This window comes from Sebastes fasciatus, chromosome 23 (genome assembly GCF_043250625.1).
Source record: "Sebastes fasciatus isolate fSebFas1 chromosome 23, fSebFas1.pri, whole genome shotgun sequence".
NCBI lineage: Eukaryota > Metazoa > Chordata > Actinopteri > Perciformes > Sebastidae > Sebastes > Sebastes fasciatus.
Genome location: NC_133817.1, coordinates 16,787,251 through 16,802,244, shown reverse-complemented (window position 1 = coordinate 16,802,244; position 14,994 = coordinate 16,787,251). Strand labels below are relative to the sequence as shown.

At 43.1% G+C, this 14,994-nt stretch overlaps 2 protein-coding genes across 7 annotated transcripts in view; one reads left to right on the top strand and one right to left on the bottom strand.

The window, feature by feature from the left end:
- Positions 1-14,994, bottom strand: part of wnt5b (wingless-type MMTV integration site family, member 5b) — a 108,766-nt gene that overhangs the window by 35,382 nt on the left and 58,390 nt on the right. For 4 of the 6 annotated variants that reach the window (XM_074624964.1, XM_074624963.1, XM_074624966.1 and 1 more), the window contains one exon: positions 12,545-12,637. The exons of the other annotated variants lie outside the window; for them this stretch is intronic. The gene's annotated coding sequence lies outside the window, so the exon portion shown is untranslated. The remainder of the gene's footprint in view (positions 1-12,544; positions 12,638-14,994) is intronic. 6 annotated transcript variants of the gene reach the window in all.
- Positions 2,826-6,942, top strand: fbxl14b (F-box and leucine-rich repeat protein 14b). The gene has a single exon (XM_074624967.1). The coding sequence runs from the start codon at positions 3,502-3,504 to the stop codon at positions 4,702-4,704; it is 1,203 nt and encodes a 400-aa protein (XP_074481068.1). The 5' UTR covers positions 2,826-3,501; the 3' UTR covers positions 4,705-6,942.

The following is a 14,994-nucleotide window of genomic DNA, read 5'->3' as shown; positions in this document are numbered from 1 at the left end:
CGAGTTGTGACGTGTTTGTTGACATTGTCAGAAATTGCGAAGGACGTGGAAGTTCATTTTTCGGCAGATAATAAGTTAATATATTGTAATTTTAGTTGAATATTGTTTTACTTCTTAATTTTATGTCTGAGGAAAATGTTGATATTCCCAACGGCCTCATCTTTTTCCTCTGTCATTATGCTTTTGCATTTACTGCATTATGTTACCAGCTTGCTAGCTTGCTAAATTGTTAGCCTCTGTGGCTTCTTGACGCCGACAGTCACGTTAATATTTCCGGTGCCCAGCAGCGGTGTTTTCACGACTTAACCACTTGAACGCCAAGCATATTGTGTACACGACTTCCCATGTTGTAAACACAAGCTCATGAGGGTCATTTGAAGGCACCATCAGTCTTTATGCTAAGCTATAAGTTAATCGTCTCCAGGCTCCAACTTCATGCAATGTACAGATATGAAAGTGGTATATCAATCTTCTCGCCTAACTCTCGTCAAGAAAGTGAACAAGCCCGTTGTCCCAAATTGTCGGAGCAGATTCTTTACGCGGATTCAAAACTGTTGAAATGTTGCGCTTGGATCTCACGTTCCCATACATGACTTCCCGTGTTAAAAACACAAGCTCACGAGTTTCATTTGAAGAAACCAATACACTCATATTGCACACACACTGACACAGAGTCAGTATCAAGCCAGTAAAGTGCGTTGAAGTGAATTAAAATAGATGTATTTGTTGTACATTGTTTCCAATATTATCAATATTATTATACAAGCTGTGTTTTATCGCATGTTTTCAAACAGTTAATATTCCAATATTTGACTGATGAAATGTTAAAGAGACTGTTTGTAACGTCTTACACGTATAAATCACCCTGGTGGGTGTCCATGAGCGCTCGCATATGTGAGCTCGCATGAGGCTACGCTGTTCAGACAAGACTCCAACACAAACTACACGGAAGCACCAAAACCGCAAAGTTATATCTAGTGAAGCCCGTCTTGCAAAACAGTGTTGGTGGCGGTCGTAGTACGCGGGGGAGAACGTAGCTTTGGTCTCCAGGGCCGGAGTCTCTGCTCCGCTGCTCCTCTGCCTGCCTGCCTGCCTTCACTCAGCTCGCTCCACCTCACGTGCATGCGTGCACATTACACACTGCAGAAGACTTCGTAGCTCTGAGAATATCTAGTGAATGTACAGCGGACGTTTGTGCAGAAATAACTGCTGCAGCTCCTCCAGACCAACAGAGGTTTTCCGTGTCTTGTGAAGTGACGGGACTCCGCAGCGAGTTACGTTATCGTCTCCGACCGGGTGCCGGTGTCTTCCCGTTTCCTCCGACCGCGGTCAGGAGGCTGAAGCAGGAAAAGCCAACAGTAGGATCAGCATTGATTCATGGAGAGACCTTTGTCTGGTCAGCTAACATTACTGCCAAGCAGGTGAAATATAGAGTGATATTGTGGTTTTAGCTGACGTGTGTCGCCCATGAATGTATTAAGAGAACTGGATACAGCGTTGGAGGCGGGGCCCCAGTCATTATTATGAGAGTTGCTCATTGGCGCATGAAGCCTAAATGGCTCGACTTCCGTCTAGAAAAGTACCCGTATCTTGACATATCTTGGGCAACTGGGACATGAGCAGTCGCGTCCGCTCGGTCACATGACTCAGTCACGGGGTCCCAACGTCACGCTGTTGTCACGGCTTGCGCTCCAGCCTCGGTCTGGGTCTCACTCACATGAACGGAGGAAGGGAAATAACTCTGGATTCAGCTATTAGTGCAATTTACAACTTTAAAAACTTATTTTTTAAAATAAGGACTATTAGAGTGTTCGTACTGGGAAGTTGATTCACCTAAAAAAAATATCCGCTGGGATACAGACGTCTCTTTCCCAATGTAAGTCTATGGGAAAAAGTATTTTTGGGCACAACGGCATCACGTGATAGACACGGAAGTTGCAGTACCGCCGTTTGGCCACTAGGAAAGTCCAGATCGTTGACCGGCGCACTTCCTGGGGGCTTGGTGTCGCCTCACTGTTTTGAGCAACGCTCGTTCATGTGTATGTAGAGCGAGCACAAGTGTGAGCCCGACGCTGACTTTCGTTGACTTAACGGCCACAAGTGTCGCTGTTAACAAGCATTTCTGATTCTTACAAACAGTCCCTTTAAAATAGATGTATTTGTTGTACATTGTTTCCAATATTATCAATATTGTTATACAAGCTGTGGTTTTGTTTTATTGCATGTTTTCAAACAGTCCAATATTTGACTGATGAAATGTTAAATCTATTATTATTATTATAATGTTTAGGGGTTTTGTAATAAAGTAGTCAGAGAGGAGAGAGTGGACAGAGAGAGAGGCTGTTTACAAGAGACAAAGAACACTGTATTCTGTTGCTGTGGCTGTTCTACTACTATCTCCACTACAACAATAATAAAGCAACATATTCATGCCAAGTTAAAGAGTGAAGTGGGCTTCTCCAGTGTGCTCTCCTGTGTTTCCTGTGTGGTCCTCTCAAAGGGTTAAAGCCCAAAGTGAACTGAATTGTAAGAAGTTGGTTTCCAAGGGAAACTGTTCGCACCGTTCCAGCTGAGGCGGGACCAACCAACACGGAGGCAGAGAGAGGGGTGCTTCGATAAAAATGACACAGTTAATGTCGCACTGCAGCTCTTTAATTAAATATATTAACACACTTATGTTTGCGTGTTAGCTTTGTAATTACGACGCTATTAGCTATTTGTTATTGAATCGAAATTGAAAGGTATAAGAATGAAAATGTTTGTTGTAGTCACCCCTCCCGTGCTGCTAGAGTGCTGGGGTCCCTGCCAAGTCGGTTTGAAAAGAGCAGACAAAGGCTTTGAGCCCAGGACGCCCATCTCTCTCTCTCTCTCTCTCTCTCTCTCTCTCTCGCTCTCTCTCTCACTCTCTGCCTACAAACACAGCTCTATCTTTCTCTGCTCTTTCTATCATGGAGATGTTTTCTAATAGGCGGCGTTAACAGTGTTTATTCTTTCTTATTCTGCGATGTACGACCGTCTGGATCCCCGCTCGGCCGAGAGAGGGAGGCTTTTAGTGGGTATAAAACAAGGAAGCGTCGTCTGAGAGACAGAGAGAGAGAGAGAGAGAGAGAGGAAGCATTGAAGGCTTTTTCCTCCTCTCCTCCTCCTCCTTCCTCCTTCTTCCCTTGCAGCCCCCCTTTGCCTCTTCTTTTTTTGGCGGAGAGAGGAGTTGAGGCAGGAATAAAACGCTTTTTTTGGGTGTTTTTCCTGCTTTTTTTTAATGCATTTGAATCCTACTGCGCAACCAGGCAACCAGAGAGGATCACGTGGTGGTGTTGGAGAGAGTTGGATCGATTCTTGCACAGTTCAATACTATTCAATCCTATTTCTTTACTTCTGTGGAGATAACTGGGACTGTTGATACTTTTGCATAATTTGCAAAAGAGAGAGAGGGTGGTTTTTCTTTTTCAGCCTTGGAGGTGTGGAGTATTAGTTCTTCATATGCCTGGGGTTTGAAAAACAATGGAGACGCACATTTCGTGCCTCTTCCCGGAAATTTTGGCCATGATTTTCAGCTATCTGGACGTGAGGGACAAAGGCAGGGTAGCCCAAGTGTGTATCGCTTGGAGGGACGCATCCTACCACAAGTCAGTGTGGAGGGGGGTGGAGGCCAAGCTGCACCTCCGCCGGGCCAATCCCTCCCTGTTCCCCAGCCTCCAGGCCAGGGGCATCCGGAGGGTCCAGATCCTGTCCCTGCGTCGCAGCCTGAGCTATGTGATCCAGGGCATGCCCAACATCGAGTCCCTCAATCTGTCCGGCTGCTACAACCTCACGGATAACGGCTTGGGTCACGCGTTCGTGCAGGAGATCCCGTCGTTGAGGGTCTTGAACCTGAGTCTGTGCAAGCAGATCACAGACTCCAGTCTGGGCAGGATAGCTCAGTACCTGAAGAACCTGGAGGTGCTGGAGCTCGGTGGCTGCAGCAACATCACCAACACTGGGCTTCTGTTGATAGCCTGGGGCCTCCACCGGCTCAAGAGCCTCAATCTGAGGTCCTGCAGGCACGTCTCGGACGTGGGGATTGGACACTTGGCGGGCATGACCCGCAGCGCGGCGGAGGGCTGTCTGAACCTGGAGTACCTGACCCTCCAGGACTGTCAGAAACTGACGGACCTGTCACTCAAACACATTTCCAAGGGGCTCACCAAGCTCCGGGTACTGAACCTGAGCTTCTGCGGTGGGATCTCAGACGCGGGGATGATCCACCTCTCCCACATGACCTCCCTGTGGAGCCTCAACCTACGCTCCTGTGACAACATCAGCGACACTGGGACCATGCACCTCGCCATGGGCACCCTGAGGCTCTCTGGGCTTGACGTATCCTTCTGCGACAAGATAGGGGACCAGACCCTGGCGTACATCGCCCAGGGGCTGTACCAGCTCAAGTCCCTGTCCCTGTGCTCGTGCCACATCTCCGACGACGGGATAAACCGGATGGTGAGGCAGATGCACGAGCTGAGGACCCTGAACATTGGACAGTGTGTGCGCATCACGGACAAAGGGCTGGAGCTCATAGCCGACCACCTGACCCAGCTGGCGGGCATCGACCTGTATGGATGTACCAAGATCACCAAGAGGGGACTGGAGAGGATCACACAGCTCCCCTGCCTTAAAGTGTTGAACCTGGGACTCTGGCAGATGACAGAGAGTGAGAAAGTGAGGTGATTGGAGATGTTTGTGTTGTTTTTGTTTTTGGATGGGGACATGAGGAGGGGGAATAGTTGGGCAGGTACATTTCTTGTCTTATTTCAAAAGAGAGAAAACCTCCCTTTTCCCTCCTGTGTGGTCATGTAAGGTGTGCTTCTCCCATGTGACCAGAATTTTATGTTCAAGTGTTTTTATTTTTTCTCTCTGTTGGCCTTGCAGGAGTTCAATTAGTGTTTGATATGACTTAATATTCTGCCTGGTAGGAAGCAATTAGAACTTTTTTTGCAAGGAGCTCATGAAAATTAGCGATTGTTTTGATATCTCAGAAATTCTGACATCAGACTGGAATAACTTGCAAATGCAAATCAGCTCGTTTCACACATACTGACACTTGCTTCTAGAAAAATTCTCAAAGTGAAACCATCCAAAGTGGCATGCACCTTTTCATTTAAAGCAAAGTGAGGTTTTGAAACTTTTTTTTTTTTGGGTTCTTTTTACAGTGAGTCTGGATTTGAGACATTTACGACAAATCTCCGCTACAGCCATCACGCCTAAAAACATTTGGCTACCTCGTATGTGGTTGTTTTCAAAGGGTGTATACTGTTGAAAAAACAAAAACAGAAGGAAAGCGAGAATGAGAGACTGGGAGAAAATGTGCCTAAAGGGACTGTGTCTGCCCCCTCCCCCCATCCCTCCCTCCATGAGCAGAGCTGGAGAAAGGAGACCAGGACACAATCTTAACTACCTTTGTTAATTTACCCCCATAAACAGCAACAATTTCCCACAGAGAGAAAGAGAGAGAGAGAGAAGGACAGCGAGCTGTAAAATGTATTCAGATTTTAATGACGCTTTATGCAAAAAACATAAACCCGCTTGTGTGCGAGAGCTTTTTTATCGTTTGTTTCCTCATTTTTAGGGATAAAGTCCAACTTTCACGCCCTTTCGAGACGTGTAGCTTTGGCCAATATAAAGGAGACAAGATTATCAGCTTACCCTTAGAAGAAATACCTATAGTCATCCCGTTAGAGCTGCAACTAACGACTACTTTCATTGTTGATTCATCTGTTGATTATTTTCTTGATTAATTGATCAGTTTGGTCTACAACATGTCAGAAAATGATGAAAAATGTCGACGATGATGTCCTCAAATGTCTTGTTTTGTCCACAACTCAAAGAGTTTACATGCATAGAGGAGTAAAGACACCAGAAAATATTCAAATTTAAGAAGCTGCAATCCGAGAATTATTACTTTTTTTCTTAAAAAAATGACTCAAACCGATTAATCTATCATCAAAGTAGTTGCTGATTAATTTAATAGTTCTACAATAATGTAGAAGAAGTCACTTTGTCTTCTACTAAATGGACTAAAATCCTGATGTTTTTTTCTTAAAGAATTACTCAAACCGATTAATCGATTATTAAAATAGTTGGCGATTGATTTAACAGTTGGTTGATTAATCGTTGCAGCTCTACATCCAATAATAATACAATAGAGATATAGGAATATTGAAGCGCTATAATGCTAGATCAGAAATATGATCAGACTGTAATTAAACACAACATACGTCCATGTAAGTATGTTATAGGAGTATTTTTTCTAAGGGACGCTGGTGGACATAAATGTCAGTGGAGTGTCGTACTTCAAATTGAAGTGATTTCTATATCTTACATTGATCGAAACAAATCAGGGTTTGTCTCATGGCTTTATTTTCCCACGTTAATGCCAACACAGGTCGCATTCATATTCATGTTGCTCTCACCGCTGAGAGAGAGAGAGAGAGAGGGAGGGAGAGGAGGGTAAGGATATCTTTTTTCCCCTCCTCTTTTTCTCCATCTCTCCCTGAATAAAAATACCCCGAATCCATTTTGAGACATGCTTAGAATAAGGAGCAATCGATTATTTTTTCTTTCTCCCTCTCCGTGTCGGGTTACAAGCGGAATGCGTCTCTTTCTCTCCCCATCTCCCTCTCTCTCTCTTTTTCTTTCACACACACACACACATTAACACACACATGCACACATACACATGGAGGCCTGTGTGTGCGCGTTTTTAATGTAATGCAATGACCTGCTAGAAAAATTAATATACGGATGTGCGTCCTGCTGACAAAGCTGTGTGTGTTTGACAAATAAAAAAAGATGTACTGTATATTATGTGTTTGTAAAGAAGAAAAAAAAATGCAGAATCCCAAAATTTAAATTGTTTTATATTCTTACGGTTAAAACAATTAAAGATATTTATATAATGAACGAAAAGAGCGGTGTGGACTACTTTTGTGTAGGTGTAGCAATCCATTATTGTCTGTTTTTTCCATTAAGAATGTGAACATTTGGTAATTTGACATTGTTTATTCCCACAGTACTGCTATGGTGTTGTCCTACAATGATGTAGGCACATTTAGTACAATAAGGGCTTTTATTCTAATGCATTGCTCCTAATAACCGCCCACGCATTTCTGTGTATTGTCCCTGATCAGTCCAGCCTTGCTTCTCAACAAACAAAAAAAATCTGTTGTGTTGTTTTATTATTTACGAGGAGATTCAAAATGGATGCTTGCCGTCTTGATTTGGCTGCAGTGCCTGTGTAATTAATTATCACCAGGGCGTTTATTATAGGAAGCTGTTCTACCCTGCTGGCTTTTTTAATCATCAACGTCTGCTTTTAACCCTCAAATGCAGCGGGGAAAAAAAAGTTGTTTCAGCTCAACTGGTAGTTGTTGGGGTCTACATTTACGTCTCAAAGGTTTCAAAGCGCAAAGGTAGTTAAAGTTAGGGGTTGTATTTAGTGGATTTCATGGTTTAAATGGAAGGTTTTTGGGGTATTAGCTTTGGTTATATTTTTGCAGTGTTTCATTTCACATGTGGCAGAGCTGCGTCTGTGCGGCGTAATGAGATCTAAAGTTGGTTAGAGCAGATTTCCCCTCTTTCTGCTTTCCATCATGGACGTGTCCTGTGTGTGAAGTGACACCACACACACACACACACACACACACACACACACACACACACACTCACACAGAGGGTTGCCAGACCAGTCAGTAGCCATTGTCTGTCTTTAGAAGTTAGGAAGGCAGGTTTTGGTGGGGGGATTTTTTTTCCTTCTTTTCCTCTCTTTCTCCTCCTCTTGTTCAGTCACGCATACCAGATCCTAGACCAGGCAGGAGACCCCCCTACCCCACCACTACCCCACCCACTGCTCCTTACTCCCCCCCTACACACACACACACACACACACACACACACACACACGTTTTAGCATTCCACACCATCATTCAAAGCATTTAAGCATTCTCCCTCCCCTGACTCTCTGTCCATGGGGATTTGGGGGGGATAAAGGCCAGCGGAGGGATTGTTGACCACAGGGACAGAGAGACGGAAAGAAAGAGGACACACAGAGAGACAGAGAGAGAATGTCAGTGTTTGCTGTTTCTTAAATTTGCTTTAGCTGGCCTTTGGTCTTGTGCAATAGCACTGCAATGAGTGCACACTGAGATGTGAAAGATTTGTCTGTGACATTTTTGTGCCGCTTTATCCCAGAAACATCTGAAAATCAGTTTGGAAAACCACAGAAAGAATAATATGAAGTTGAGCTGTGCTTATTGCCTATATACAGTACTATTGTTATACATTGTGTGCCTTATAATAAGAGCTGGGACGATTCACCTATCTCCCGGTTCGATACTGTCACGATACTTGGGTGCCGATTCGACATGTATTGCGATTCTACAAGGATTGCGATTTGATATTATGATTTATTGCGATTTTTGTTACCTTTTTCACACTAGAAAAAGTTTAATCAAACACTTCTAGAGACTTTTACTTTGGAAAATATCTATATTAATACAGTGAGTGTTTGGTTTTAAGCATATTTGTAGTCAGAGATGTCCTGAAGTCAAATATATCAGTCATTATTTATTAAATTTTTTCCAACAACCCCAAAAATCAAAGACTAAAGACATTTCCCTCACAAATTAGTGGTATTTTCTTTTTAATTTATAAGGGACAGGTATTATGTGTTATACATCTGGTGAATATTATCCAATTAATCTTATCTCCATATTTGTGTTATACAGTTGCTTTTGTTAAAACCGTATTTTGAAAACCGGACATTCGTATACTTCCGCTAACTTCGCCAAGTCCGTCTCTAGCTCTCCTGTCAGCTCCGTTCTCTTTATACATCCATGGTCAGCTCCGTTTGAATGCATTTAACATAAATGTCAGTATATAGGTGCTCTACATTTGTAGCGTCGGTCAATTTGACCACGGAGATGCGAGTGACGGTTAGCTTGACTGCACGTTACCGCAATACGATAGCGTTTCCTGTCCATGACAGAGTTAGCATGCAGCTTTAGCCATGATATCTAGCTCTGCTTTTCCTGTCAATGTGTGAAACCCAAAGTGTTTCCATACTTTACTGTATGTGTAGTGTTTACCACTTTGTATTTAAAATGTGAGGGTGCAGGTCTTATCCATGTGGAGCCTCCGCCGTTTTCTACTTTCTTGTTTCGGCTCGCTGCGGCCGGCTGCTGTTTGTTTAGGTTGACAGATATGGAACGGATATGACGTTGCGTTTCTCAGACTACAACAACAAAAGCGGTAACTTCCTTTTACCTCTGTATAGACTCAAATGAAGCAAATATATCGATTCTGGCATTAAAAAATTTATTTCAAAATCGAAAAAAAAGAAGTCGCGATACATAGGTGAATTGATTTTTTTCCCCACCCCGACTTATAATGACCAACAAATGTGGTTAATCTGTATGCGAGTTGGTTTGTTTGAATCCTGAATGCTGCAGCAAGGCAACAACTAGAAACACAACTCAAAAGGAGAGAGGTGTGACGTACCAAATTGGAGCTTGAATGCTGATAAATGACTAGAGAGATGGGGAGGCGTGCAACGTAGCCGATTGTTTCTTTATCATTTGACATTTAGTGTCTTCAGACCTTTCCCCGACAGATACAGGAGACCCACCGTGACAAGGTCACATCACGTGTCTCTACAGAAAGGTCCACAGGCTGAAATGTAGACTGACAAAGATACAATCAGCTGCATTCAAATGATAATGTGATACCTTATTAATCCCCATAGGGAAAATCTCTTTTTGTCTGCCACCCTCCACAGGGAGGTCAGAGGTCAGGCTCGGCTCCAGAACCCCACTGCTGCAGCTGTACTGGGGATTTGGTGTCTTGCTCAAGGACACATCAGCAGGGTGGAGGTTTTGTCATGTTTTTTACGTTAGGTCACCTTGTCTCGCTGTTCGTTTGTGAGTCCTTGGTGTTGGCCACCTGTGAAGCACCAATTTTAAAATGCTCTTTTTTCGATGAAACAATTCTCCCATAACAGTCTGTGAGGGGAATGCAAACTCGTCCCTTATTGTACAAGTTGCAGTCTGAATTTGCATTTTGAATAGAGAGAGCCGGTTGTGAATTAAGCTCTGGAGTTTCACTGCTGGGCGTTCGGCATTATGTGGTTACGGAGCATGATATATCACTCTATTGTATACTGTGCGATTTAACGTTGCATTGCATGAAAAGAACTGTGGGCTATACTGAACACAGGTGCTACCCATATTTCTATCACACAAAAAAGATAATTTGCAAGAAAAATACCACTGATTTGTGTTTTAAAAAGACTACGCTGGCACAGAACATTTTGTAATTTTACACTTCCATACTTGCTCATCTTTAGTACAGTTCTGCTTCCCTTTTGTAACACATTCACACACACAGTAAAACCACTTTCCTACAGATGAAGTTGGATATTCCATCTGAATGACTTGTAATTTTCAGATTCAGGAGCGACATTACAATAGTTTCGAATCCACTAATGGAAACTGTTTGAAAATTTGGGACAATGGGCTTGTTCATTTTCTTGACGAGAGTTAGATGAGAAGATTGATATATCACTCTCATATCTGTCCATTGAATATGAAGTTGGAGCCAGGAGACGATTAGCTTAGCTTAGCATAGAGACTGAAAGCAGGCACAAATAGATAGTCTGGCTCTGTCCAAAGGTAAAACATATCTGCCTAGCAGCTTGCTAATTGACACGTTTGATCTTGTTTGTTTAATCCGTAAAAACTGGAGTGCTCTCTGGTTTACATCATGGTGATGGCTGTTGCTTCATATTAACCGTACATACGTGATATTAGTATTGATTTTCTTGTCTAACTCTCAGCAAGACAAGCGAGCGTGTTTCCTAAAATGTCAAACTATTCCTTTAAGACACATACTCGGCCCGTCCAGGTGCTTCGGGGATCAAGTTTTACAGCTGTAATGTGTTTACAATTTGTTGTGGAGATGATCAAATGTGTTAAAGTCCACGTACTAACCAACAAATGTAGCTACAAGTTCTGGCGTTATTCATCCACATGGCTCACGAAGAGAAATCAACAACTTGAGGATGAGACTGTGTGGATGAATATTTCAACAGATGCACACTAACACAGCCAGGTTTGGGGGTTCTAACTCAAAGGTTTTCACTGTGGCAGCCATGCAACACTGTAAGGCAGCTGCGATCAAAGCGCTCACCAAATGGCTTTATGTTAAGAATATACCTCGCTCTCAGTGCGATTCACTCTTCAAACCCACACATCCTGCCTGCCTGCGTGACTGACAGCCTCCAAACAAGTTAATTCAAAAGCTTACAGGCACCCAAATTAGACAAAGACGACACATTTCTGCCCCATATAGGTCACTAACATGTGTAACAAAAAAAAAAAACGTTTGGTGCTATAAACGCTGCTTTTGCATTTGAACTTTGGTGTGTGAGTGAGCGCGCATCGGGGCCCGTAAGTTGTAAAAGTTGAACTGTGACTCGTCACGTTGTTGCTCTGAACCACATTTCCTGTCAGGCTGAGAGGAACAGCAGTGAGTGTGTGTGTGTGTGTGTGTGTGAGAGTGAGTGTGTTTTACTGCTATCATTAAAGGAATTGTTCACCATTAAAAGGGGAACTAGGGCTCTTCACAACAAAGCAGCGGGGGTATTAGCAGCAGAGTGTTACTGCCCTCCCTCCGCATCATCTCTCCGTCTTTGGCTGCAACTCCTCGTCTGTCTGTCGGTCGCCTTTCATCCCTGTTTCTTCTTCTTCTCGACTTATTTATGCCAAATTTTGAAGCTTTCCCCTTCCTGTCTCTTCATCTCCACCTGCTTACTTCCCACTCTTTTTCTTCCCTCATTTTCTAACCTCTAACTTGATTTCTTTCTCCCTCTTTTCATGCCCACGGTCTCCCTTTTCCTCCCTATCTCTCTCCTCTTTCTCCTCCTCCCCCCCCCCTCAGCATTTCCATTTCTATCCCTCCTTCCTCCTCCTCCTCCTCTCTGCGGCACCTGGTGTTGAGGTGTCGCTGAGGTACAGTAGACGGCTCTTTGAAGTCCCAGGGGCCCTCGGGGGCTGTGTGTGTGTGTGTGTGTGTGTGTGTGTGTGTCAGGAAACTTTTTTTTATCAGCAGCTCCAGTCAAGAACATTTGGGCGTCTCTAACGTTGAAACGACCTTCTCTGTGCAAGTGTTCCTACATGTGTGTGTACTGTATTTTCTGATTATGTATAGCGGGGGAATTTAAATCCCTATTACCATTCATTTTTGGCTTTCTCAACCAATCAAAGCTGGACAGAAGGGATAGTTCAGGTTTTTTTTTAAGCTTTAGGAGGTAACTGGGACAAAACTATACTTTTTTGTGTGTATAATATGAGCTTGATTACATTCTATGAGCCCTTTGGGATATGAAACCACACAAAAACATATGTTTTCTATTCAAATAAGACTATAAAAACACCATTATAATCATGGTAGGAGTTAGATATTGTTTTTAAAGCTATTCAGAGTAGAAACATGGTGTGGTCAAATTGTAACTTACTGGGTTTACAGCTGGAACAGTTGGAGAAAAGAGGGGGGAGGAGCAGAGGAAAAAGCACCTCTGTCCTGAAGTCTGCTATGGTCAGCACCCAACCTGGAGAGAGAGAAAGAGAGGGGGCGGTAAGGCGGAGGAAGAGAAAGAAAGAAAACCAGGGAAAGTGGTAAAAAAAAAGAAGAGAAAGGAAAAAGAGTCAAGGGAGAAACAGATGAGGTTGGAGAGAAAGAGAGGGAGAGAGAGAGAGAGAGAGAGAGAGAGAGAGAGGAATCTGTGAGTCACTGTTTAACTGTGGGCTGCTAAAAGTCGGCTAGCCATGTTAAAATACCGTCTGGACACACACACACACACGCACACATACACACACACACACAAACACACACGCACACACACAAACCAAACTCTTCCAAAATACAGAAATCGGCCTAAAATTCAACAATGGTTGGCACACACTCACCCACACACACACACACATATTAAAAGTTTATGCAGAAACCCTGCTTCTGCCTCTCTCAGACTCCGCTGCCCAACAGACCAGCTAATTATTTTCCGTCGGACACCAGGCACACACACACACCTCCGCTGCACATTCCTCAGAAAGCAATGAGCTGCTTTTCTACAAAGGTAAGAAGAATTTAGGCGAAGGTCAGAAATAATTCTTTCCATTTCAGAAAGTCGAACTTTGCAGCAAAAGGAGGAACAATTACATCATCCAACCCCTAAGTGATTAATTATTGATGATTTTTTTTCTCTCTGAAGGAGAAGAAGTCGGTGGATTACAATCAGTTCTTTCTCTACAAGAGCAATCCTTGCCAGAGATGGAGCTGTGGTTTTAACTGCAGTATATGCAACATGATTCACTTTCTTCAGCTGTCTCTGCGACTATTATTCTCACCAACATGTTATTTGAACACTACTGGTTAATCTGATGATTGCCTGTTTGATTACCTCTAGTTAGTGTTGTTAGTTAGTTGCTACTGAACAAGTAATGAGGCAGTATGTTGCAGTAAAGGGCATGCATGCTCAGCAAACCTCTTCATAATAATATTGTGATATGTAGGACACAGTTAAAGCAACAGTGGGTAAAATTGGAGCAAATATGATTAAAGAAAGTTATTTTTATAAAACAGTCACTATATGCTGACAGTAGTGCATGTGACAGGAAATCTGAAAAAAAAATCATGTGCCTCTGTGTCCTCCGGTGCTCCTAATGGCATCTGCAAAATTTCACAGACCGGAAGAAAACAACCAATCAGAGCCGAGCTGAAGCCTAGCGTCCCTGAGCAGCTGTCAATCACTCGTGAACTCTGATCAAACGGTCAAACTAGGCCGCGCTGATCAATTATGAATCAATACTCTGTTACTGTAATGCCTATTTCTCGCCTCAAATGTTGTCAGAAACATCTTTTAGTGCACTGTTTAGCTGTAAAATGAAAAAGTTTGTGACCCAGCAGCCATGTTGAGATCTGCTGAGGAAATACCAAGCACCGCCCACCAGCCGGAGCACAGCCAATAGGAACGCTCTCTCTGAAATGACCTGTGATTGGCCAAAGTCTCCCGTCACGTACTAGATTTTTCTAAAGCCTGAAAACAGAGCCATGAAGAGGTGCAGAAGTCTAGTTTTCTCTCAGAGCACTTGAATTACAATATGCTGAAAGGTTATTATGGATTTTTTTGCTCAATGATGCCAAAAACATTCTGCCTATTGCAGGTTTAACGGCTGTGTCAGGGTTGTAAATCATGCCCTATCGGAGCAGGTAGCACACTGGCCGGACACATTCTAGTTTCTGCAGTTCTATTATTTACTCCATCCTGCCGGCACAATAGATCTGTAGTCCTGGTTGTGTAGCCAGGCCTCTGTGGCTGAGTTATGTTAGCATAGTAAACATGTGTGGGTATAGCACGCAAACCTGCTAACATACTGTCATCATGCACATTCTTAATGAAATAACCACTCAATTAATTTATTGGTTATATTTAACTTCAATTGACAAAATGTTTTTCACATGAGCTCCCATCCATATTAACCTACCTGCTGGTCATGGGTTCAAACTGCCAAACAGGACGTGAGAGCTTCCAATAAGCTTTATAGTAGAGGGAACGCAGACTGTACCATTCTGAGTAGAGTACAGAGGGAGGTTTCATTTATTCTGGGAATAGTCTTTTTAAATGACCAGTGTGTAGGATTTAGTGGCATCTAACCAACTGAATAATGTTATGTAAACTTCAAATACAACATGTGCAGGGTCAGCCAGTGCTTACAGGCTGTATTTAAATACCAGATGGAAATTTCATTGGTTCATAATTATCTTTTAAAGCAATACTTCAGTTTATTTGAAGCAGTTTTTACAGCCATATACCTCAGTGTGTTTACTTCGGCACTACTTTCTGTTCCCTTAGTCTCTACAGGAACAAATAAAGAAGTACTCCTTTTGATTGGAACAAATTTACCGTCA

Excerpts from the sequence above, each read along its gene's own strand:
- fbxl14b (XM_074624967.1), top strand. The coding sequence starts at position 3,502 with ATGGAGACGCACATTTCGTGCCTCTTCCCGGAAATTTTGGCCATGATT.